The sequence below is a fragment of the Salmo salar genome, chromosome ssa13 (assembly GCF_905237065.1).
Source record: "Salmo salar chromosome ssa13, Ssal_v3.1, whole genome shotgun sequence".
Lineage (NCBI taxonomy): Eukaryota > Metazoa > Chordata > Actinopteri > Salmoniformes > Salmonidae > Salmo > Salmo salar.
Genome location: NC_059454.1, coordinates 16,013,026 through 16,036,911, shown reverse-complemented (window position 1 = coordinate 16,036,911; position 23,886 = coordinate 16,013,026). Strand labels below are relative to the sequence as shown.

At 46.0% G+C, this 23,886-nt stretch overlaps 1 protein-coding gene across 2 annotated transcripts in view; it reads right to left on the bottom strand.

Moving 5' to 3' along the window:
* LOC106566523 (ERC protein 2) overlaps positions 1–23,886 on the bottom strand; it is a 448,684-nt gene that overhangs the window by 307,453 nt on the left and 117,345 nt on the right. For both annotated transcript variants that reach the window (XM_045692987.1, XM_045692988.1), the window contains exon 6: positions 9,314–9,481. In XM_045692987.1, coding sequence (XP_045548943.1) covers positions 9,314–9,481 — 168 coding nt within the window. The remainder of the gene's footprint in view (positions 1–9,313; positions 9,482–23,886) is intronic.

Here is a 23,886-nt window from a genome sequence, read left to right as displayed (position 1 = left end):
TATAGATCAGACTAGATGTCCCCTACTCATCCATATAGATCAGACTAGATGTCCCCTACCCATCCATATAGATCAGACTAGATGTCCCCTACTCATCCATATAGATCAGACTAGATGTCCCCTACTCATCCATATAGATCAGACTAGATGTCCCCTACCCATCCATATAGATCAGACTAGATGTCCCCTACTCATCCATATAGATCAGACTAGATGTCCCCTACTCATCCATATAGATCAGACTAAATGTCCCCTACCCATCCATATAGATCAGACTAGATGTCCCCTACCCATCCATATAGATCAGACTAGATGTCCCCTACTCATCCATATAGATCAGACTAGATGTCCCCTACCCATCCATATAGATCAGACTAGATGTCCCCTACCCATCCATATAGATCAGACTAGATGTCCCCTACTCATCCATATAGATCAGACTAGATGTCCCCTACTCATCCATATAGATCAGACTAGATGTCCCCTACCCATCCATATAGATCAGACTAGATGTCCCCTACCCATCCATATAGATCAGACTAGATGTCCCCTACTCATCCATATAGATCAGACTAGATGTCCCCTACTCATCCATATAGATCAGACTAGATGTCCCCTACCCATCCATATAGATCAGACTAGATGTCCCCTACCCATCCATATAGATCAGACTAGATGTCCCCTACTCATCCATATAGATCAGACTAGATGTCCCCTACTCATCCATATAGATCAGACTAGATGTCCCCTACCCATCCATATAGATCAGACTAGATGTCCCCTACCCATCCATATAGATCAGACTAGATGTCCCCTACTCATCCATATAGATCAGACTAGATGTCCCCTACCCATCCATATAGATCAGACTAGATGTCCCCTACTCATCCATATAGATCAGACTAGATGTCCCCTACTCATCCATATAGATCAGACTAGATGTCCCCTACCCATCCATATAGATCAGACTAGATGTCCCCTACTCATCCATATAGATCAGACTAGATGTCCCCTACTCATCCATATAGATCAGACTAGATGTCCCCTACTCATCCATATAGATCAGACTAGATGTCCCCTACTCATCCATATAGATCAGACTAGATGTCCCCTACCCATCCATATAGATCAGACTAGATGTCCCCTACTCATCCATATAGATCAGACTAGATGTCCCCTACTCATCCATATAGATCAGACTAGATGTCCCCTACTCATCCATATAGATCAGACTAGATGTCCCCTACTCATCCATATAGATCAGACTAGATGTCCCCTACCCATCCATATAGATCAGACTAGATGTCCCCTACCCATCCATATAGATCAGACTAGATGTCCCCTACCCATCCATATAGATCAGACTAGATGTCCCCTACTCATCCATATAGATCAGACTAGATGTCCCCTACCCATCCATATAGATCAGACTAGATGTCCCCTACCCATCCATATAGATCAGACTAGATGTCCCCTACCCATCCATATAGATCAGACTAGATGTCCCCTACTCATCCATATAGATCAGACTAGATGTCCCCTACTCATCCATATAGATCAGACTAGATGTCCCCTACTCATCCATATAGATCAGACTAGATGTCCCCTACCCATCCATATAGATCAGACTAGATGTCCCCTACTCATCCATATAGATCAGACTAGATGTCCCCTACCCATCCATATAGATCAGACTAGATGTCCCCTACCCATCCATATAGACCAGACTAGATGTCCCCTACTCATCCATATAGATCAGACTAGATGTCCCCTACTCATCCATATAGATCAGACTAGATGTCCCCTACTCATCCATATATATCAGACTAGATGTCCCCTACCCATCCATATAGATCAGACTAGATGTCCCCTACTCATCCATATAGATCAGACTAGATGTCCCCTACTCATCCATATAGATCAGACTAGATGTCCCCTACCCATCCATATAGATCAGACTAGATGTCCCCTACTCATCCATATAGATCAGACTAGATGTCCCCTACTCATCCATATAGATCAGACTAGATGTCCCCTACCCATCCATATAGATCAGACTAGATGTCCCCTACCCATCCATATAGATCAGACTAGATGTCCCCTACCCATCCATATAGATCAGACTAGATGTCCCCTACTCATCCATATAGATCAGACTAGATGTCCCCTACCCATCCATATAGATCAGACTAGATGTCCCCTACCCATCCATATAGATCAGACTAGATGTCCCCTACCCATCCATATAGATCAGACTAGATGTCCCCTACCCATCCATATAGATCAGACTAGATGTCCCCTACCCATCCATATAGATCAGACTAGATGTCCCCTACTCATCCATATAGATCAGACTAGATGTCCCCTACTCATCCATATTGATTGTGGTAATGGCTGGAGCAGAATAGGTGGAATGGTGTAAAATACGTCATACATGTTTTGATGCCATTCCATCCACTCCGTTCCAGCCATTTTCATGAGTCGTCCTCTCCTCAGAAGCCTCCACTGCTAGATGTCCACTACCCATCCATATGGATCAGACTCAACAGTGACCAGATTGTCCTGAGCTGATGTAAAACATGTTGGGTGGGTGGGTAGGTAGGTAGGTAGGTAGGGAGAGAGCGAGAGAGCGAGAGAGAGCGAGCGGGAGAGAGAGAGTAGGAGAGGGAGAATAAGGGTTCTTGCTGAGAAAATAGAGGTATGTAGGAAGTTAAGAAGTGTGACTTTGACAGTTTTATATTCCACATATAATCCCAGAGAGTTTATTCAGGCATTCCAAGCTGCACGACGTTGTAAAGACCACAACACAGGACAAAGACAAAGAGAAACGGAAACATAAGATACAGAGAAAGAGAATAAAGGAAAATGGAACGTACGGTATGTGGACAGTGAAGTAGAGATAATCTAGACAGAGAAAAAGCGAGGGGGGAAAGGTGAAGGGACAGTCTCTATTACTCTCTCTTTCAGTATCAAAGGCGTCCAATGAAACTAGGCCAGAGCAAGCGATGACAGAGCTGCCAGGAAGAATCATCTTGGAGACAGTGTCCCATGTTGCCAAAGAGCTGTGCCCGTAAGTTGATCTGCTATTAAACCTGCTAGACACTAACGTCTAGATTCTACACTAACACAGTCTGCTTTGTATGTATAGCAGAATGACCTAAAGAAAGACTCTACATTAACATTTTAGTCATTTATCCAGAGTGAGGTACAGTTAGTGCATTCATCTTAAGATACTGTAGCTAGGTGAGACAACAACATATCACAGTCGTAGTAAGTACATTTGTCCACAAATAAAGAAGTGATCAGCAAAGTCAGTGCTAGCTGGGATAGTAGGGAAAGACTGAGATGTCTTATTTAAGATACTCTTTGAAGAGGTAGGGTTTCAGATGTTTTCAAAGGATGTGCAGGGACTCCGCTGTCCAAGCTTCAGGGGGAAGCTGGTTCCACCATTGGGGTTCTAGGACAGAGAAGAGTTTTGATTGGGCTGAGTGGGTGCCCTACACAAGTCAACCAAGAGTGAGTATGTGTGTCCTTACTGGTAGTGTATCCTACAGAGGTGAATGTGATACAGGATACTATACTTCCATACAGACCGTCTGGCTTCTAGAAGCATGAATATGGATGGAGACAACCGCAATGTTTGAACATGAATAACACATGTACGCCAAAACCACACCACAACTGAGCCACTGTGTCCAAGCACCCCGAAATAACGAAAATGAACAAATAAATAAATAAATGCATCATTATGTATTGGTCACAGTAGTACAGGCCAGGGGTAAAACAGACGTTTCTCTGTCCAGGCCTTCAGCTACGTCAGCGTCAACGCTCACACAACCCTCTCCCACTCGTTCTTTAATGTATTTACAATACTGTTTTTTTTTATTCTAAATAAGATCTTTGACCATTATAAATGATCCGTCCAGACTTCGCATGTAAACTATGACCTCATGGGAGTATGATCTACTGCAGGGGTGGGGACAAACAACCACGCTATGGTGGCCCTTCGCTCCAATAACAAGTTGCCCACAGTTACAGATCAACGATCAGCTTACCCTCCCAAAATCCTACCCTTAACCATTAGTGAGATAAACCCTAACCTTAACCATTAGTGGGATAAATCCTAACCTTAACCATTAGGGGGATAAATCCTAACCTTAACCATTAGGGGGATAAATCCTAACCTGAAACATTAGGGGGTATTGCACACTCTCCTTAGATCAGAGTATAAGGGTAACTTTATCTTACTTTTGGCACTGCAGCAGCGCCTACTGTATGGCTGTACAGTATACCATTTTGAAAATGGTAAATACTTTAAAATGGTATGTTGTAATATTTAAGAGTAAATTATTTGTTTTATGGTAAGGCTGATTCAGAATATTAACAAGTCTTGGCTGTGGTCTCTCTCTCTTCCTCTCTCTTCCTGTTTCAGCTGGCAGTTATTTCTGCAGCATGTTAAGTATCACACATTACAGGGTGATTGCAGTCCTCCTCTAAAGTAGGCTCTAAAGCAGGGCACTTTAGTCAATCGGCTGGCTAGTCCCTCAGAACCCAATCGCAGTTGATTATAGCAGCACAGGCTGAGAGCAGGCGAGCTAGATCCTCTATTGTACCCATATATTCTGCACTCACACCTGTAGTTCAACATGTGAGGATGTGAGTGTGTGTGTTTAATTAGTGTCCTGGACTGGTTTGGGATAGCACTGTAATATAATCATGTTATAACCACATTAACAGTCATCACTGTGTTCTTCCTCTACAATCACTGGATGGAGAGAAAACAATGCCAGGACAAACATGGACACACGCACGCACGCACACACACACATAAGCCAACCAGTCATCATCACAAACACACACTCTGGGTGGGCATTGGATTGGGGTTGTTTCCAGGGGGAAGAGTAAGCCTGCCGGACCCGCAGAGATGCATCATATCATCTCCAGAGCTGTCCTGCATCTGTGCCATGTCAGCCAATGTGTGTGTGTGTGTGTGTGTGTGTGTGTGTGTGTGTGTGTGTGTGTGTGTGTGTGTGTGTGTGTGTGTGTGTGTGTGTGTGTGTGTGTGTGTGTGTGTGTCTGGTTTAGATATCTGCTCCCTCTCTCTCTGCAGGGGGAACACATTCTCAGTGATTTACAGCCTAATGGACTGACTGGGGCTGCTGCTGTTAGTCCGGAGAGGCCTGGAGGGATGAGACCTTTATGAGAGACACAGCTGGGTAGTGTGATACTGTTCATCTAACACAGTGTAGGCTGCACTTACAGTTACACAACTACAAGAACCAGCCATTCAGCCAGTCAGTCAGCCATTCAGCCAGTCAGTCAGCCATTCAGCCAGTCAGTCAGCCAGTCAGTCAGCCATTCAGCCAGCCAGCCAGCCAGCCAGTCAGTCAGCCATTCAGTCAGCCAGGCATTCAGCCAGCCAGTCAGTTAGCCAGCCATTCAGTAAGCCAGTCAGTTAGCCAGCCATTCAGCCTGCCGGTGAGTCAGCCGCATTGGATCAACGTACTTAAGTAAAAATACTTTAAAGTACTACTTAAGTAGTTTTTTGGGGTATCTGTACGTTAGTTTACTATTTATATTTTTGACTACTTTTACTTCACTGCATTCCTTAAGAAAATATTGTACTTTTTACTCCATACATTTTCCTTGACACCCAAAAGTACTCGTTACATTTCGAATGCTTAGCAGGACAGGAAAATAGTCAAATTCACGCACTTAACAGAACATCCCTGGTCATCCCTACTGCCTCTGATCTGGCGGACTCACTAAACACAACATGCTATGTTTGTAAATGATGTCTGAGTGTTGGAGTGTTCCCCTGGCTTTCCGTAAAATAAAAAAACAAGAAAATGGTGCCATCTGGTTTGCTTAATAGAAGGAATATGAAATGATTTATAATTTTACTTTCCAAATACTTTTAGACTTTTACTCAAGTAGAATTTTACTGGGTGAATTTTACTTAACTTTTATTTTCTATTAAAGTATCTTTACTTTTACTCAAGTATGACAGTTGGGTACTTTTTCCACCACTGGTCAGCCGTTCAGTCAGTCAACCGGTCAGTGAATCAGTTGGTCAGTCAATCAGCTGGTCAGCCAGCCAGCTATTCAATCAGTCAATCAGCTAGTAAGCCATTCACTCAGTCAGCCATTCAGTCAGCCAGCCGGTCAGCCATTCAGTCAGCCAATCAGCCATTCGGTCAGTCAGTCGGTCAGTCAGCAAGCCATTCAGTCGGCCATTCAGTCAGCCAACCAGCCGGTCAGTCAATCAGTCGGTCAGACAATCAGCTGGTCAGTATTCAGCGAGTCAATCAGCCAGTAAGCCATTCACTCAGTCAGCCGGTCAGTCAGCTAGCCATTCAGTCAGTCAGACAGCCAGTCGGTCAGCCATTTAGTCAGCAAGTCAGTCAGCCTAGTTAAACAAAACAATTAAAAAGTCAGTCAGTCAGCCATTCAGTCAGTCGGTCAGCCAATCAGTCAGTCGGTCAGTCAGCAAGTCAGCCGGTCAGTCAGCAAGTCAGTCGGTCAGTCAGCCATTCAGCCAGTCAGTCAATTGGTCAGCCAGTCAATCGGTCAGCCGTTCAGTCAGCCAGCCGTTCAGTCAGCCAGCTGTTCAGTCAATCAGCCATTCAGTCAGTCAAACAGCCATTCAGTCGGTCAGCCATTCAGCCAGCCGGTCAGTCATTCAGTCGGTCAGCAAGTCAGCCAGTCAGTCAGTCATTCAGTCGGTCAGCAAGTCAGCCAGTCGGTCAGTCATTCAGTCAGTCAGTCATTCAGTTGGTCAGTCATTCAGTCGGTCAGTCAGCCAGTCAGTCGGCCAGTCAGTCGGCCAGTCAGTCGGCCAGTCAGTCGGCCAGTCAGCCGGCCAGTCAGCCAGTCAATCAGCCAGTCAGTCGGTCAGTCAGCCAGTCAGCCAAACAGTCCGTCAGCCAGTCAGTGAGCCAGTCAATCAGCCAGTCAGTCGGTCAGTCAGCCAGTCAGTCGGTCAGTCAGAAAGCCGTTCGGTCAGTTGGTCAGCCAGCCAGTCATTCAGCCAGCCAAACAGTCCGTCAGCCAGTCAGTCAGCCAGTCAATCAGCCAGTCAGTCAGCAAGTCAGTCAGCCGGTCAGTCAGCCGGTCAGTCAGCCGGTCAGTCAGCCAGTCAATCAGTCAGTCAGCAAGCCGTTCGGTCAGTCGGTCAGCCAGCCAGTCATTCAGCCAGCCAAACAGTCAGTCAGCCGATCAGTCAGCCGGTCCGTCAGCAAGTCAGTCAGCAAGTCAGTCAGCCATTCAGTCAGCCAGCCAGTCAGCCATTCAGTTAGCAAGTCAGTCAGCCTAGTTAAATAAATGTTAAAAAGACAGACAGTCAATCAGCTATTCAGTCGGTCAGCCATTCAGTCAGCCGGTCAGTCAGCTGGTCAGTCAGCAAGTCAGCCATTCAGTCAGTCAGCCATTCAGCCAGTCATTCAGTCAGCCAGCCATTCAGTCAGCCAGCCAGTCAGCCAGCCAGTCAGCAAGCCGTTCAGCCAATCAGCCATTCAGCCATTCGGTCAGCCATTCAGCAAGTCAGCCGGTCAGTCAGCAAGTCAGCTGGTCAGTCAGCCAGTCAGTCGGTCAGTCAGCCATTCAGTTGGTCAGTCAGCCATTCAGTCGGCCAGTCAGCCAGTCAGTCAGTCAGCCAGTCATTTAGCCAGTCATTCAGCCAGCCATTCAGCCAGTCAGCCATTCAGTTCAGTCAGTAAGCTATTCAGTCAGGCAGCCAGCTATTCAGTCAGGCAGCCAGCTATTCAGTCAGGCAGCCAGCTATTCAGTCAGTCAGTCAGCCAGTCAGTCAGTCAGTCAAACAGTCAGTCAGTCAGTCAAACAGTCAGTCAGTCAGTCAGTAAGCCATTCAGTCAGTAAGCCAGCCAGGCAGCCAGCTGGTCAGTCAGCCTTTCAGTCAGTCAGTCAGTCATTCAGTCAGTTGACCATTCAGTCAGTCAGTATGCCATTCAGTCAGTATGCCAGTCAGTCAGTCAGTCGGCCATTCAGTTAGTCGGCCATTCAGTCAGTCAGTCGGCCATTCAGTCAGTCAATCAATCAGGTGGGGACATGTTAGGGTAGGTCAGGGCCTCTTCTATTCCTCTTCTGTTGCTTAATTTCAGTGAGGGAAGAAGAGTCTTTCACCAGGGGCCAATTATGAGTGATGGACCCCAGAGAAGGGGAGGAAATTAGCAGTGACCCTCAGCTTCTCTCTGACCCACCCCCAGGGACCATACTGTAACCATCAGCTTCTCTCTGCCCCGCCCCCAGGGACCACACTGTAAATTACAGCCCTCATGGATTTATGGGAACCAGGAAGTTTGGCAAACCAATCAGAAGGCAGGGTTCCTCCTACGCAGTGCAGAGTGTTTAGTCAGGCAGTAATAAGGACTGGAACACCTGGGACAAGTTCTTTAGTCTGGGCTAAGTCAGTCTATCTGTGCCTTCACAGGGCTACTGTAGACAACGCAGTCTAAACATGTCGCTGTGATGTCACTCCTCACACACACACACATGCATGGCTTCAGAGGCTTTTATAAGGTTAATTCTGCAGACAGACCCATGGCCACCTGGTGTGTGTGTTCCTGTCCTCTATGGGCCAATTACACACACGTAAAGGTTCCTCTCTACTCTCCCTCTTCTGCCTCTTTCCTCCTCCGTCGCTTTCCCTTGCTGTGTTTAATGGGGTTAATAGAGGTTGGGGGGGGGGTCCTGTCCATGGGTTCCTGTTCATGGGTTCCTGTCCATGCCTTATGTATGAGTAAAGATGCCCTTTAGTCACTATCTGATGTAGCCCTTCCTAATTAGCCTCTTACCTTCGACCCACCTTCGCCCACTGCCTAACGAGCTCATTTATATCAAACTAGGATGGATATGAGTGTGCCTTTCTTGTCTGTCCTGTCAGGGTCCCATCAGCATTAGTGATGATGTGACGTCAACAAATACTGCAGTCACTTCCTTAGTCTACAAATGGACATATTTAATTCCATTGAATAAAGCCATAAACAGTTGTATAAGTATGAGACCTTCTCACAGGGCCGACTGCCTCGCCTGAGGGTACATCATTTGACTGGCTTCCTCTTCAACCTACACTTCAGGTAGTGTGTGTGTTTCCGTGTGTGTGTGCGCATGCATGTATGTGTGGGTTTTCATCGAAATTTGATTTGATGCATTTGTGTGTTGTCACGCGCGTGCTTAGAGAAGGATGTCTCAGGAGTCATAGTCAGTGGTCACTCCCCAAACTAGCAGGCTAATTAGTTGTAATTAACACTATTGGAGAACAGCTAGTCACATTCTCACACACACACACACACACCTTCTTCTGCAGGATGTTGACCTTCCTCTCCTTAACATCCAGCATATCCTTCATGTCCCGGATCTCTCCGGCCAGCGTGTCCTTCTCCTCCGTCAGGTCCTGGAGCTGCTGGGTCTTCATACTGAGGAAGGACTCCTTCTCTTCCAGACGTACACGCAACGCATCCACCTGGGAACGAGAGAGAGATAGGAGGGCTCAGATTAAACTAGCTCTTATTGAACAATCGGGTCGGGCATGAAGAAGGCTGCAATGTAACAATCACAGCAAAAAATAAGACCGAGAAAAAGGAGAGACAGACAGACATGTAGATGGACAGACAGAGACAGAAAGATAGACAGAAACACAGAAAGAGAGGAGCGAGGCAGAGAGAGACAGAGAAAGACAGAGAAAGAGAGAGAGTGACATAGACAGAGAGAGAAAGAGACAGAGGGAGAGTGATAGAGAGAGAGAGATATCCACTTCTTTATTCCAGTATATTAGCTATATGAACCCACAGTATGTGCCACAGACCACAGGGTTCTCTGTTGTTATTGGGCATATACTGTACAGGTATCAATCCTCACTGCCTAACATCAACATTCGTTGGACATTTCTCCACACTGTAGTGTCTAGAGTCTCACTCTGAGCTGGCTATCAGAGTGTCAGACTGCTAGTGCTGATTACATTAACAGGTTGTGTTGCCATGGAGCCGTGCTACTGCTGCTGGGTAGTCATCAGCGCCGTGTGAAACCAGGCTACCCTTGTTAAATTCAACTTCCAAGGTCTGTCTGTGTGCGTGTGTCCATCTGTGAGCTTGTTATCGGGCATTTGAACAAACCTGGGGTGGGCTCAGAGGAGATGGCGTGAACATTTTAAGGGTTTGATGGAGCATCTTTCAGAGACTTTACAGGGCATTTCCAGAGAGAGAGAGAAATGTGTGTGTAACATGCAGTGATAGAGGTTCTCAGGCTGGTACCCCCTGGCTGGTACCCCCAGGTGTAAGATGGGAAAGTATGTATCTCATATTACCTGGCTGGCAGTGTCCCAGACCCTGCTACTGAGGCCTGCTCTGTCCTTCTCTGCCTGGCACTCACACACTGCACTGACACCCCTAATCCGACTTTCTGGACTGGACATCTCAGGTGTGTGTGTGTGTGTGTGTGTGTGTGTGTGTGTGTATCTAATCCCCCCCCCCCCCACCTGGCAAAGAGCAATTTAGAAAGAATGTGTAAGCGTCGGTGAGCAGGAAATCCCTCAGATCACTCACTAAGCTGTGATACACTAGTCTCTGAATGGTAATACCCTCTTATAGCACGCCCTAGGTGCCTGGGACAGAATCACATTCCCTGAAACACAGAGACAGAGGAAAGGAGAGAGAGAGAGAGAGAGTGAGGAGGGGTAGACCTCCTGGTAGATATTGTAATCACTGTAGCACGTTGAAACTACCGTCATCTCCTTCAGTGAACGTGAAAATGCTACTTCATCCAGTAATGCACTGTAGAGCTCTCTGTCAACATATACACTGCCGAGATGATGGATATGGAGCTAAATGTATGTTGTGGAGACTAAAGGCCTCTCTCTCTCTCTCTCTCTCTCTCTCTGGTGAGACAGAGTGATCTTGTGGAGTGATGAAAGCCATCTCTCCATCCCCCTCTCTATCTCTCCCTCCCCCCTCTCTTTCTCCCTCCCTCCCTCTTCCTAGGATTCTTCCAGTGTACATCAGTAGGTGTGAGTTGTGAGGAGAGACAGAGGGGTTGGGATCCCTCCAGTCCCGCCAAACATTGTTTTTGGGGTCCATCCCACATTTCTCAACGCCACGCTGCCCTGTGACAACACGCAAAACAGAACGCCTGCTGTCTCCACGGCAACCAGGGACTCGTTTGGACGGAGCTATTGGACGCTGGCGTGGACATTCTGTTTTGTAATTACAGTGTTTCATTGGCTCAGAGAGGGGGAGTCGGGAATAGATCAGCCCAGAGAGAGAGAGGGGGGAGAGAAAGAAAGAGAGATGGGAGGAAGAGAAAGAAAGCGAGGGAGCAGTCCAGTCCGGCCTGGCTCAGTCCAAATCCGAGGGGGACAGGGAGATTGCATCGAGGCGTGCCGGTGCATAGAGGAATTAAAAACACATCCATCGCCCTATCTCCTCCAAACCCCAGCCTCCCAGCCCCTCACTCAACACCAGATCATTTAAAAAGGTTTTGATATGTTTTCAAGATTTCGTGGTTGCAAAACTATTAATTCTTGGCAAAGTGAGATGCAATGTGCACACACTCATTCATACACACTATCATTCTCACACACTCATTCATACACACTATCACTCTCACATACGCATACATGCATAATATGTGTGCAGCCGTGGACACACAGTCTCGCGCACACACACACAGTCTCGCACACACACACACACACACACTCCCCCACTTCACCTCCCCTTTCATATTTCTAATGACAGCCAAATCTGTTTTTTGGACGTTGGTTTGCTAAGTAAAACAGCGGTTTAAAGAAAACACCAGCACTGTTAGTCTTCACCTCCCTTTTTCTGCTTCACGTTTCATCATAAAAGTTTTTCTGGCAGCCGAATCTGCAAAGGTATAAAACCTCGAGTCGACTTTGGGTCCAATAAACAACTAGGAGACTATATGAGGAGACCACATTCAAAAGTACCAGAGAGCATGAGAATACCACAGTATTGTACAAAGTAACAAGGTCAGGAATTATACCTTCTGCCTTATAAAACATGGACATTACAAACCCTTAGGCAGGCATGATACAAAGCTCAGGGGTGCGTGCTCAGTCCCCTCCTGTACTCCCTGTTCACTCATGACTGCACGGCCAGGCACGACTCCAACACCATCATTAAGTTTGCTGATGACAACAGTGGTAGGTCTGATCACCGACAATGATGAGACAGCCTATAGGGAGGAGGTCAGAGACCTGACAGTGTGGTGCCAGGACAACAACCTATCCCTCAACGTGATCAAGACAAAGGAGCTGATCGTGGACTACAGGAAAAGGAGGGCTGAACAGGCCCCCATTCTCATCTACGAGGCTGTAGTGGAGCAGGTTGAGAGCTTCAAGTTCCTTGGAGCCCACATCACCAACAAACTAACATGGTCCAAGCACACCAAGACAGTCGTGAAGAGGGCACGGCAAAACCTAATCCCCCTCAGGAGACTGAAAAGATTTTGCATGGATCCTCAGATCCTCAAAAGGTTTTACAGCTGCACCATCGAGAGCATTTTGACAGGTTGCATTACTGCCTTTTATGGCAACTGCTCGGCCTCCGACCACAAGGCACTACAGAGGGTAGTGCGTATGGCCCAGTACATCCCCGGGGCCAAGCTTCCTGCCATCCAGGACCTCTATACCAGGCGGTGTCAGAGGAAGGCCCTAAAAATTGTCAAAGACTCCAGCCACCCTAGTCATAGACTGTTCTCTCTGCTACCGCACGGCAAGCGGTACCGGAGCACCAAGTCTAGGTCCAAGACACTTCTTAACAGCTTCCACCATCAAGCCATAAGACTCCTGAACAGCTAATCAAATGGCTACCCAGACTATTTGCATTGCCCCCCCCTTTTCTACACTGCTGCGACTCTCTGTTATTGTCTATGCCAAGTCACTTTAATAACTATACCTACATGTACATATTACTTCAATTATCTTTACACCGGTGCCCCCGCACATTGAGTCTGTAACGGTACCCCCTGTATATAGCCCAGCTATTGTTATTTACTGCTGCTCTTTAATTATTTGTTATTCTTATCTACTACTTTTTTTTTTTCTTCTTAAAACTGCATTGTTGGTAAGTAAGCATTTCACTGTAAGGTCTACACCTGTTGTATTCGGCGCATGTGACAAACAAAATTAGATTTGATTTGAATCACACACACAGATGATACAGTTGTCCCTCAGAGACAGGCAAAGCAACAGACAGACAGCAGCTAGAGCCGGTCGGTCGGTCGGTCGGTCGGTCAGTCACAGTCAGTCAGTGACCTGGGTGTTGCTTCTTATGTTCTACCTCATGACATGGACCTTTCTGAACACAATGCTGAACCTGCTTTGGAAGGAAATACAGACAACATGCTCACTGCACAGTTTTTCTTCTCCTGAAGCAGGACGGTGCAGTTGGTTGTCTCTGGTGGCTGTGATGAGTTGTAGTCAGACAGCGTGCGTGTGTGTTATCCGAGAGCATGTCTGGCCGGCGCAACAACATGCCATATGACATCCATTAAAATAAATCTGCTGTGAAATTAATCATCCCAAATCTACAGATAATATTTGAGTAATTGGTGTTTATTTTGCCCTTAATAGCCCATGAAAAAAATACTATTGTCTAAATACAGTAGTATTACTATATACTATAGTATTCACTGTAGGATTTTTGTGGACATGACTGTAGTGTATTTGTGGACATGACTGTATATTGTATATAGTATATTCTTGTAACACCTGCTGACTAGGGATAGCTAAAATGGCACTACTTCCTGACTACACCAGTTACTGTTTAATGAAGGGAACACCTCAATCAGGACATAAGACACTACACCAGTTACTGTTTAATGAGGAGAACACCTCAATCAGGACATAAGACACTACACCAGTTACTGTTTAATGAAGGGAACACCTCAATCAGGACATAAGACACTACACCAGTTACTGTTTAATGAGGAGAACACCTCAATCAGGACATAAGACACTACACCAGTTACTGTTTAATGAAGGGAACACCTCAATCAGGACATAAGACACTACACCAGTTACTGTTTAATGAAGGGAACACCTCAATCAGGACATAAGACACTACACCAGTTACTGTTTAATGAAGGGAACACCTCAATCAGGACATAAGACACTACACCAGTTACTGTTTAATGAAGGGAACACCTCAATCAGGACATAAGACACTACACCAGTTACTGTTTAATGAAGGGAACACCTCAATCAGGACATAAGACACTACACCAGTTACTGTTTAATGAAGGGAACACCTCAATCAGGACATAAGACACTACACCAGTTACTGTTTAATGAAGGGAACACCTCAATCAGGACATAAGACACTACACCAGTTACTGTTTAATGAAGGGAACACCTCAATCAGGACATAAGACACTACACCAGTTACTGTTTAATGAGGAGAACACCTCAATCAGGACATAAGACACTACACCAGTTACTGTTTAATGAAGGGAACACCTCAATCAGGACATAAGACACTACACCAGTTACTGTTTAATGAAGGGAACACCTCAATCAGGACATAAGACACTACACCAGTTACTGTTTAATGAAGGGAACACCTCAATCAGGACATAAGACACTACACCAGTTACTGTTTAATGAGAAGAACACCTCAATCAGGACATAAGACACACAGGTTTGTGACAGGACACCTATTGAGTTGGGTCAACAGTTCTGACCAATGTAACGGACCAGACAAGACCTTAGTAAAAATATACACGTTTTACTATAACTGTAACATCTAAACGTTAGACAGGTTCTAGGCCCATGACAGAAAAACACTACAGAGACAGATATAAAGAACAAGTGAAATTTATTAAAGCTTGGAGGATTAGGTTGGCTTGTTTGACACATAAATAACACATTAACAAGAGTACACCAACATTATTTCTTAGATCTGTTACTTCCACTAGATAGCTTTCTGAAATAGTGTTTTCACAGAGATTAATTCACAAGACGAACAAAAACAGTGACGAACAATACTGTACTTCTGATGGTAGGAAAGAAAGAACAGTTAACCACTGCCTTTACATAAACAATAGATCTTTTAGAAACACAAATGACTTTACTTAAAGACTGCCAATAAAACGCCTGGACTTCAAACCAGAAAAGCTTCTCCAAACAATCCAACTGAAGGCAATAGGGCATTATTGCTGTGCTTTTATATAATGAACATCTTGAATAAACTCACTGATGGTCAAACTCAAAACATACCATTCAGAAGAAAATCAACCACACCCCCAACATTTATTCAAAAAAGCATGGTCACAAAATGGTTGCTCACAGAACTAACCAACAGCACCAACACCATACAGCCTATACACACACAAAGCACCTTCCAGGTACAAAACTCTCACCTGAACATCAGAGGGGAAGAGGCGAAGCAAGAGGGATAACTGGGCCAAAAAGCTGTCTTCTCAGGCAGGCAGCTTTGATTTTAGTGTTTGTCGCTTACCAAGTGAGGAGGTTTGTATGGATGTCAATGAGAGTCGAATTTGGTAAATAAAAAATGTAAATGGATTATTTGTTACGTTTGGCTTATTTGATTGAATAAAAGTTTGGTAATGATTAGGATGTTATGAGTGTACTGATATAAGTAGGACACATGACATCCCAGAAACACTTTATATCGGAATTACGCCTGTTGTTCACACGTGCATCTGCCCTCCCATTGGCTTCAATGGTCCCACCTGATCTTGCCTCTTCCCGACTGCCATCCATTTTTGAAGACATTTATTTTCATTGTTAGCAAGGCCACTTCAGTTTCTGGTCAATATAATGGATAATCTGTGACATGTCCAAGGGGTGACATGTCCAAGGGGTGCTTTTATACATTTCCTGCATATCCTACCCTAATAAGGGTGCCCAGGGAAACACTGACCAAAAGTTTGGTTCCTAGCCTGTCACACAATATTCTTCAGTTACAAAATTGTCTGAGTAGAGCAAGCCACTATCTGGGTATGTATTATTGGTTGTCAGATGATTGTTGATGATTTATACTGGTAAAGACAAAAGGAACTGCAAGTTGATTTTTTTATCTTTTTTTTCAGAATATTAAACTGTAGACTTTTTTATGTGGGTATCCCTGAACCTGGAGTCTATCAGTGGAGAGACAAAGAGACACAGACACACACACAGACACACACAGATCTGAGACACCTCACTATCTCATGTGAACAGTAATTCCACATCTATCTCTGTCCATGTGAGGAGACTGCTGCTCTGCTCTCTATCAGAGAGGAACTCAACAGTTTCATGAGAGAAAGGTCCTTGCACTGATCCAGAGGTCCCACAATGGACCTGGACATCTGACTGCCATTACAATCAATTCTAACATACTACTAAGATACAGAAACACCTACACACTTTAAGAAATAAAACGAAGTACAAGTACCTCCCATATATCTACCGGGAAACTTTCCCATACTGATTATTACACTGGAGCTATTGTATATAACATCTCCAAACACTACAACTTTTCCCTTTCATTCATCCATAAAGCATGTCTAGATTGGGAGAGGCCCAGGAGAGGAGGCCAGAGCAGGTGTGTAGTGGTGGTGTGGCACACCCAGATCTGAGCTCATCCTGGTAGATTAACAGCATCATCTCAGAGCTAGGAGTCTGGGATGCAGGCAGGTCAGTGGACGCCTACAGGGCAGGGCTGGCCATGCCACGCCGGTCTCTCCGTCTGTCTCAGGACACCTCTTTCATCCTCCTTTACACCTTGAGCAGAGGAGCTGCAAACCTAGGAGTCCTTCTTAATGGTTCACACACCCTCACTGCTAAAACACTCCCACACACACACACACACACACACACACACACACACACACACACACACACACACACACACACACACACACACACACACACACACACACACACACACACACACACACACACACACTGCTAAAACACTCCCGCTCACACACCACACACACTGATCCATGCGGATATGAGAGAACATTCCCTGTCCTCAGGCAAGGGCAGAGAATTCCAAGGTGTGTCATCAAGCTGAGAATGAGACACAGCTAAAGCTCAAACGTGCACACACACACGCACACACTCGCACGCAAAGACACGCACACACACACACACACACGCACGCACACATATACTCGCACACAAAAACACACACACACACTTCATAGCTCAGATCTGGAGTCACGTAATGACCGGATCACACAGGCCTCCTTATGGGATAATGACAGGATGAACTGTAGTATGGGCTGCAGGGCAAAGAACAGGAGAAAACCCATCGAATACACAAAAACACGCACTCACACACTTTGCCTTTAAATATATATTTAAATGACACAAGGGCCTCAGGTCATGAGCATGTCACAGTTCTATTGATGGTGATGTATACTGCCAGAGGGGGAACGTAATGCCAGTCAACGGTTGATGTTTACAGAGAGATCACTCCAGATCTGATGTTTGGAGAAACTTGGAAAAGTGTCTAATTCTGCAGTGAGACAGAGCTTGTTGGATGTTTCATATGTCTTGTATCACGATGGTAGATCTCTCATCCTAGACGGCTGAAGAAGGATATAGTTAAGCTCTAGTGGACAGATTCTGTCCTCTATTACAATCCTGCTTTACCCCAAACACAGCTGTTCACAGCCTTCCTTAACTATATCATCCATCATCATTAACTGCTATAGGAGGGAGAGATACACACACACACACACACACACACACACACACACACACACACACACGACACCATGGGCGTTCTCCCTCATTAACACTCGCACCATGTTTGATTATTTTTCCTGATCATTTCCAAACGCTCCTCGCCAGCCGCTGCATCCTGTTTCCAGGCCTTCCACTTCCTGCCTAGCTGATTGAACTGTTCCTACTGTAAACCATGTACTGTAGGGAGCAATACTGATATATACAATACTGTAAACCATGTACTGTAGGGAGCAATACTACTACTGTAAATCATATACTATAGGGAGCAATACTGATATATACAATACTGTAAAGTGTATTGTAGAGAGCAATACTACTGTAAATCATGTACTGTATGGAGCAACACTGATATTTAGAATACTGTAAAGTGTACTGTAGGGAGGAATACTGACACTAGTGCAGGACTTGAAATTAACGGTTTTAGTAAAACTGATTTTTGACTTCCCCAAAAAAGGCCCGTAATGCCATCGGCCAAAAGGGTGGCTGAAAATTACTAAAGTATGTAGGAGGGATCTGAAATACATTTCTGTGTTTGCCCATATACAGTGTTATATCCCCCTAGCGGCCATCCACAATAATGTACTTTCTTTTTTTTAAATACAAAAACAACTGCTATGCATTTGGCTGGAAGGCTACGGGAGGGACGAGAGGACTCATGGGGAGCCAAATATATTTGAATAGCCTATTCAACTCTGTTGGAGCTGTGGTACTAAAGAGATGTTTAATAGCCTAGGTCTATCTGTGGTACTAAAGAGATGTTTAATAGCCTAGGTCTATCTGTAGTACTAAAGAGATGTTTAATAGCCTAGGTCTATCTGTGGTACTAAAGAGATGTTTAATAGCGTAGGTCTATCTGTAGTACTAAAGAGATGTTTAATAGCCTAGGTCTATCTGTGGTACTAAAGAGATGTTTAATAGCCTAGGTCTATCTGTGGTACTAAAGAGATGTTTAATAGCCTAGGTCTATCTGTGGTACTAAAGAGATGTTTAATAGCCTAGGTCTATCTGTGGTACTAAAGAGATGTTTAATAGCCTAGGTCTATCTGTGGTACTAAAGAGATGTTTAATAGCCTAGGTCTATCTGTAGTACTAAAGAGATGTTTAATAGCCTAGGTCTATCTGTGGTACTAAAGAGATGTTTAATAGCCTAGGTCTATCTGTGGTACTAAAGAGATGTTTAATAGCCTAGGTCTATCTGTGGTACTAAAGAGATGTTTAATAGCCTAGGTCTATCTGTGGTACTAAAGAGATGTTTAATAGCCTAGGTCTATCTGTGGTACTAAAGAGATGTTTAATAGCCTAGGTCTATCTGTGGTACTAAAGAGATGTTTAATAGCCTAGGTCTATCTGTGGTACTAAAGAGATGTTTAATAGCCTAGGTCTATCTGTAGTACTAAAGAGATGTTTAATAGCCTAGGTCTATCTGTGGTACTAAAGAGATGTTTAATAGCCTAGGTCTATCTGTGGTACTAAAGAGATGTTTAATAGCCTAGGTCTATCTGTGGTAATAAAGAGATGTTTAATAGCCTAGGTCTATCTGTGGTACTAAAGACATGTTTAATAGCCTAGGTCTATCTGTGGTACTAAAGAGATGTTTAATAGCCTAGGTATATCTGTGGTACTAAAGAAATGTTTAATAGCCTAGGTATATCTGTAGTACTAAAGATATGTTTAATAGCCTAGGTTTATTTGTGGTACCAAAGAGATGTTTAAAAGCCTAGGTATATCTTTGGTTCTAAAGAGATGTGTAGTAGCCAAGCATTACACAGGTGCAATGAAAACGCCAGTCTACAACGTGCAGTTTTGTCACACAACACAATGCCAAAGATGTCTCAAGTTTGCAATTGGCATGCTTACTGCAGGAATGTCCACCAGAGCAGTTGCCAGAGAATTTAATATTAGTTTATCTACCTTAAGCCGCCTCCAATGTCGTTTTAGAGAATTTTGCAATACGTCCAACCGGCCTCACAGCCGCAGACCACGTGTAACCACGCCAGCACAGGACCTCCACATCTGGCTTCTTCACCTGCTGTCACGGTTGTCGTAAGAACGGGACCAAGGCGCAGCGTGTGTAGAGTTCCACATCTTTATTCCAAAGTGAAACTTCAAGCACAAACAAATAAATCAATTAAACGAACAACTAAATGTGACTACGTGGTGCAAAGGCACAAACACAAAACAATATCCCACAACCACAGGTGGGAAAAATAGCTACTTAAATATGATCCCCAATTAGAGACAACGATTACCAGCTGCCTCTAACTGGAATCATACAAAACACCAACATAGAAAATATAAACTAGAACACAACATAGAAATATTAAACTAGACTACCCCCTAGTCACGCCCTGACTTACTACACCATAGAGAAACAAGGGCTCTCTATGGTCAGGGCGTGACACCTGCGGGATTGTCTGAGACCAGCCACCAGACAAGTGATTAAACTGTGGGTTTGCAAAACCAAAGAATTTCTGCACAAACTGTCAGAAACCGTCTCAGGGAAGCTCATCTGCTTGCTCATGGTCCTCACCAGGGTCTTGACCTGAATGCAGTTCGGCATCATAACCGACTTCAGTGGGCAAATCCTCACCTTCAATGGCCACAGGCACGCTGGAGAAGTGTGCTCTTCACGGATGAATCCCGGTTTCAACTGTACCGGTCAGATGGCAGACAGTGTGCATGGTGTTGTGTGGGTGAGACGTTTGCTGATGTCAACGTTGTAAACAGAGTGCCCCATGGTGGCGGTGGGGTTATGATATGGGCAGGCATAAGCTACGGACAACTGACACTTTTTTTGCATTTTATCGATGGCAATTTGAATGCACAGAGATACCGTGACAATGTCCTGAGGCCCATTGTCGTGCCATTCATCCGCCGCCATCACCTCATGTTTTAGCATGATAATGCATGGCCCAATGTCGCAAGAAGCTGTACACAATTCCTAGAAGCTGAAAATGTCCAAGTTCTTCCATGGCCTGCATACTCACCAGACATGTTACCCATTGAGCATGTTTGGGATGTTCTGGAGTGACATGTACAACAGCATGTTCCAATTCCCGCCAATATCCAGCAACTTCACACAGTCATTGAAGAGGAGTGGGACAACATTCCACAATCAACAGCCTGATCAACTCTATGTGAAGGGTAACTGTCGTGCTGCATGAGGCAAATGGTGGTTACATCAGATACTGACTGGTTTTCTGATCCACGGCCATACCATTTTTTAAGGTATCTGTGACCAACAGATATCTGTATTCCCAGTCATGTGAAATCCATAGATTTGGGCCTAATTAATTAATAAAAATTCACTGATTCCCTTATATGAACTGTAACTCAGTAAAATGTTGCATGCTGCGTTTATTTTTATTCAGTGTAGGAATATGGGCAAATTATCCAGAATGTCAACCATGCTGCGGCAATGCTTCTGCCTGATCCAATGCTGATCGGAGTAATTGTTAGATATTGTGATTTTTTTACTTGTCCATTCGGACAACTGAAATCTATATTCCGGTTGTGCGACTCAATTTTATTTTTTATTTTTTTACTTGCCACGGACAAGTGGACAGGCCTTAATGTCGAGCCCTGTAGTGTAAACCATGTACTGTAGGGAGCAATATTGATTCATACAATACTGCTACCATATCCCTCTATCCTCTCCCTTCTACCCTCCCTCTATCCTCTCCCCTCTACCCTCCCTCTATCCTCTCCCCTCCCTCTATCCTCTCCCTTCTTCCCTCCCTCTATCTTCTCCCTTCTACCCTCCCTCTAGCCTCTCCCTTCTACCCTCCCTCTATCCTCTCCCTTCTACCCTCCCTCTATCTTCTCCCTTCTACCCTCCCTCCATCCTCTCCCTTCTACCCTCCCTCTATCCTCTCCCTTCTACCCTCCCTCTAGCCTCTCCCTTCTACCCTCCCTCTATCCTCTCCCTTCTTCCCTCCCTCTATCTTCTCCCTTCTACCCTCCCTCTAGCCTCTCCCTTCTACCCTCCCTCTATCTTCTCCCTTCTACCCTCCCTCCATCCTCTCCCTTCTACCCTCCCTCTATCCTCTCCCTTCTTCCCTCCCTCTATCTTCTCCCTTCTACCCTCCCTCTAGCCTCTCCCTTCTACCCTCCCTCTATCTTCTCCCTTCTACCCTCCCTCCATCCTCTCCCTTCTACCCTCCCTCTATCCTCTCCCTTCTTCCCTCCCTTTATCCTCTCCTTTCTTCCTTCCTTCCCTCCATCCTCTCCCTTCTTCCCTCCCTCTATCCTCTCCCTTCCACCCTCCCTCTATCCTCTCCCTTCTTCTCTCCCTCTAGCCTCTCCCTTCTACCCTCCCTCTATCCTCTCCCTTCTACCCTACCTCTATCCTCTCCCTTCTACCCTCCCTCTATCCTCTCCCTTCTACCCTCCCTCTATCCTCTCCCCTCTACCCTCCCTCTATCCTCTCCCCTCCCTCTATCCTCTCCCTTCTTCCCTCCCTCTATCCTCTCCCTTCCACCCTCCCTCTATCCTCTCCCTTCTTCTCTCCCTCTAGCCTCTCCCTTCTACCCTACCTCTATCCTCTCCCTTCTACCCTCCCTCTATCCTCTCCCCTCTACCCTCCCTCTATCCTCTCCCTTCTTCTCTCCCTCTATCCTCTCCCTTCTTCTCTCCCTCTATCCTCTCCTTCCCGTTATCCACGTGAAGAGTATATTTAGAGCTACACATGCACTTTGACCCCTCTGTCAGAGGTCAACAGCTCCTCTCCTGCTGGGGTTCATATGTCAGCCAGTCTGGCAGCACATTGGCTGGGTGAATGACCTCAGCGTTGACACATACACAATGTCAAAGGTTATTATGGGTAGGGGGGAGGGAGTGGGAGGGGTTAATCTACAGCTGGTTTAATGAGTAATTATTTACCCTCCTCACCCCACCCCACCCCTCACTGAAAATAACCCAAACAACACACCTATACACATGTTTAAATGCATGTGCATGTGTGTGCATATGCAGGTGTGTGTGTGTGTGTGTGTGTGTAAGAGTTAGAAAACAAACATGCAAAATTAGTTTTCCCGGCGGGCGGACATTTCCGGTGCGTTCCTCAGGGAGCAGAGCCCCTTTGGGCGTGAGAGACCAACCGCATTCTTTATTTCTTTCATTAATGATCAGGCCCAATTATTAACGGAGCTGCAGTGCTTTATATATGTCTGAGGGGTAATCGTGTTTTTCTAGGAGTGATTTATGACTAAAGGAAAGACGTGTGCCCCCTCCCCATTCCTCTACCCCCCTCTTCACACTCCTCTAACCCCCACTCCCCTGGCCCCCTCCCCATTCCTCTACCCCCTTCACACTCCTCTAACCCCCACTCCCCTGGCCCCCCTCCCCATTCCTCTACCCCTCTTCACACTCCTCTAACCCCCACTCCCCTGGCCCCCCTCCCCATTCCTCTACCCCCCTTCACACTCCTCTAACCCCCACTCCCCTGGCCCCCCTCCCCATTCCTCTACCCCCCTTTTCACACTCCTCTAACCCCCACTCCTCTACCCCCTCTCCCCACTCCCCTGGCCCCTCTCCCCATTCCTCTACCCCCCCCACTTCACACTCCTCTAACCCCCACTCCTCTACCCCCCTCCCCACTCCTCTAGCCCCCCCCCATTACTCTACCCCCCTCTTCACACTCCTCTAACCCCCAGTCCTCTACCCCCACTCCCCTGGCCACCCTCCCCATTCCTCTACCCGCCCCTTCACACCAACACTCCTCTAGCCCCCTCCCATTCCTCTACCCCCATTCCTCTAACCCCCAGTCCTCTACCCCCCACTCCTCTAGCCCCCTCCCCAATCCTCTACCCCCCTCTTCACACTCCTCTAACCCCCACTCCTCTACCCCCCCTCCCCACTCCTCTAGCCCCCCCCCATTCCTCTACCCCCCATTCCTCTAACAGTCCTCTACCCCCCACTCTCTAGCCCCTCCCCATTCCTCTACCCCCCCTCACACTCCTCTAGCCCCCTCCCATTCCTCTACCCCCCATTCCTCTAACCCCCACTCCTCTACCCCCCTCCCCACTCCTCTAGCCCCCTCCCCATTCCTCTACCCCCCTCTTCACACTCCTCTAACCCCCACTCCTCTACCCCCCTCCCCACTCCTCTAGCCCCCTCCCCATTCCTCTAGCCCCCTCCCCATTCTTCTAACC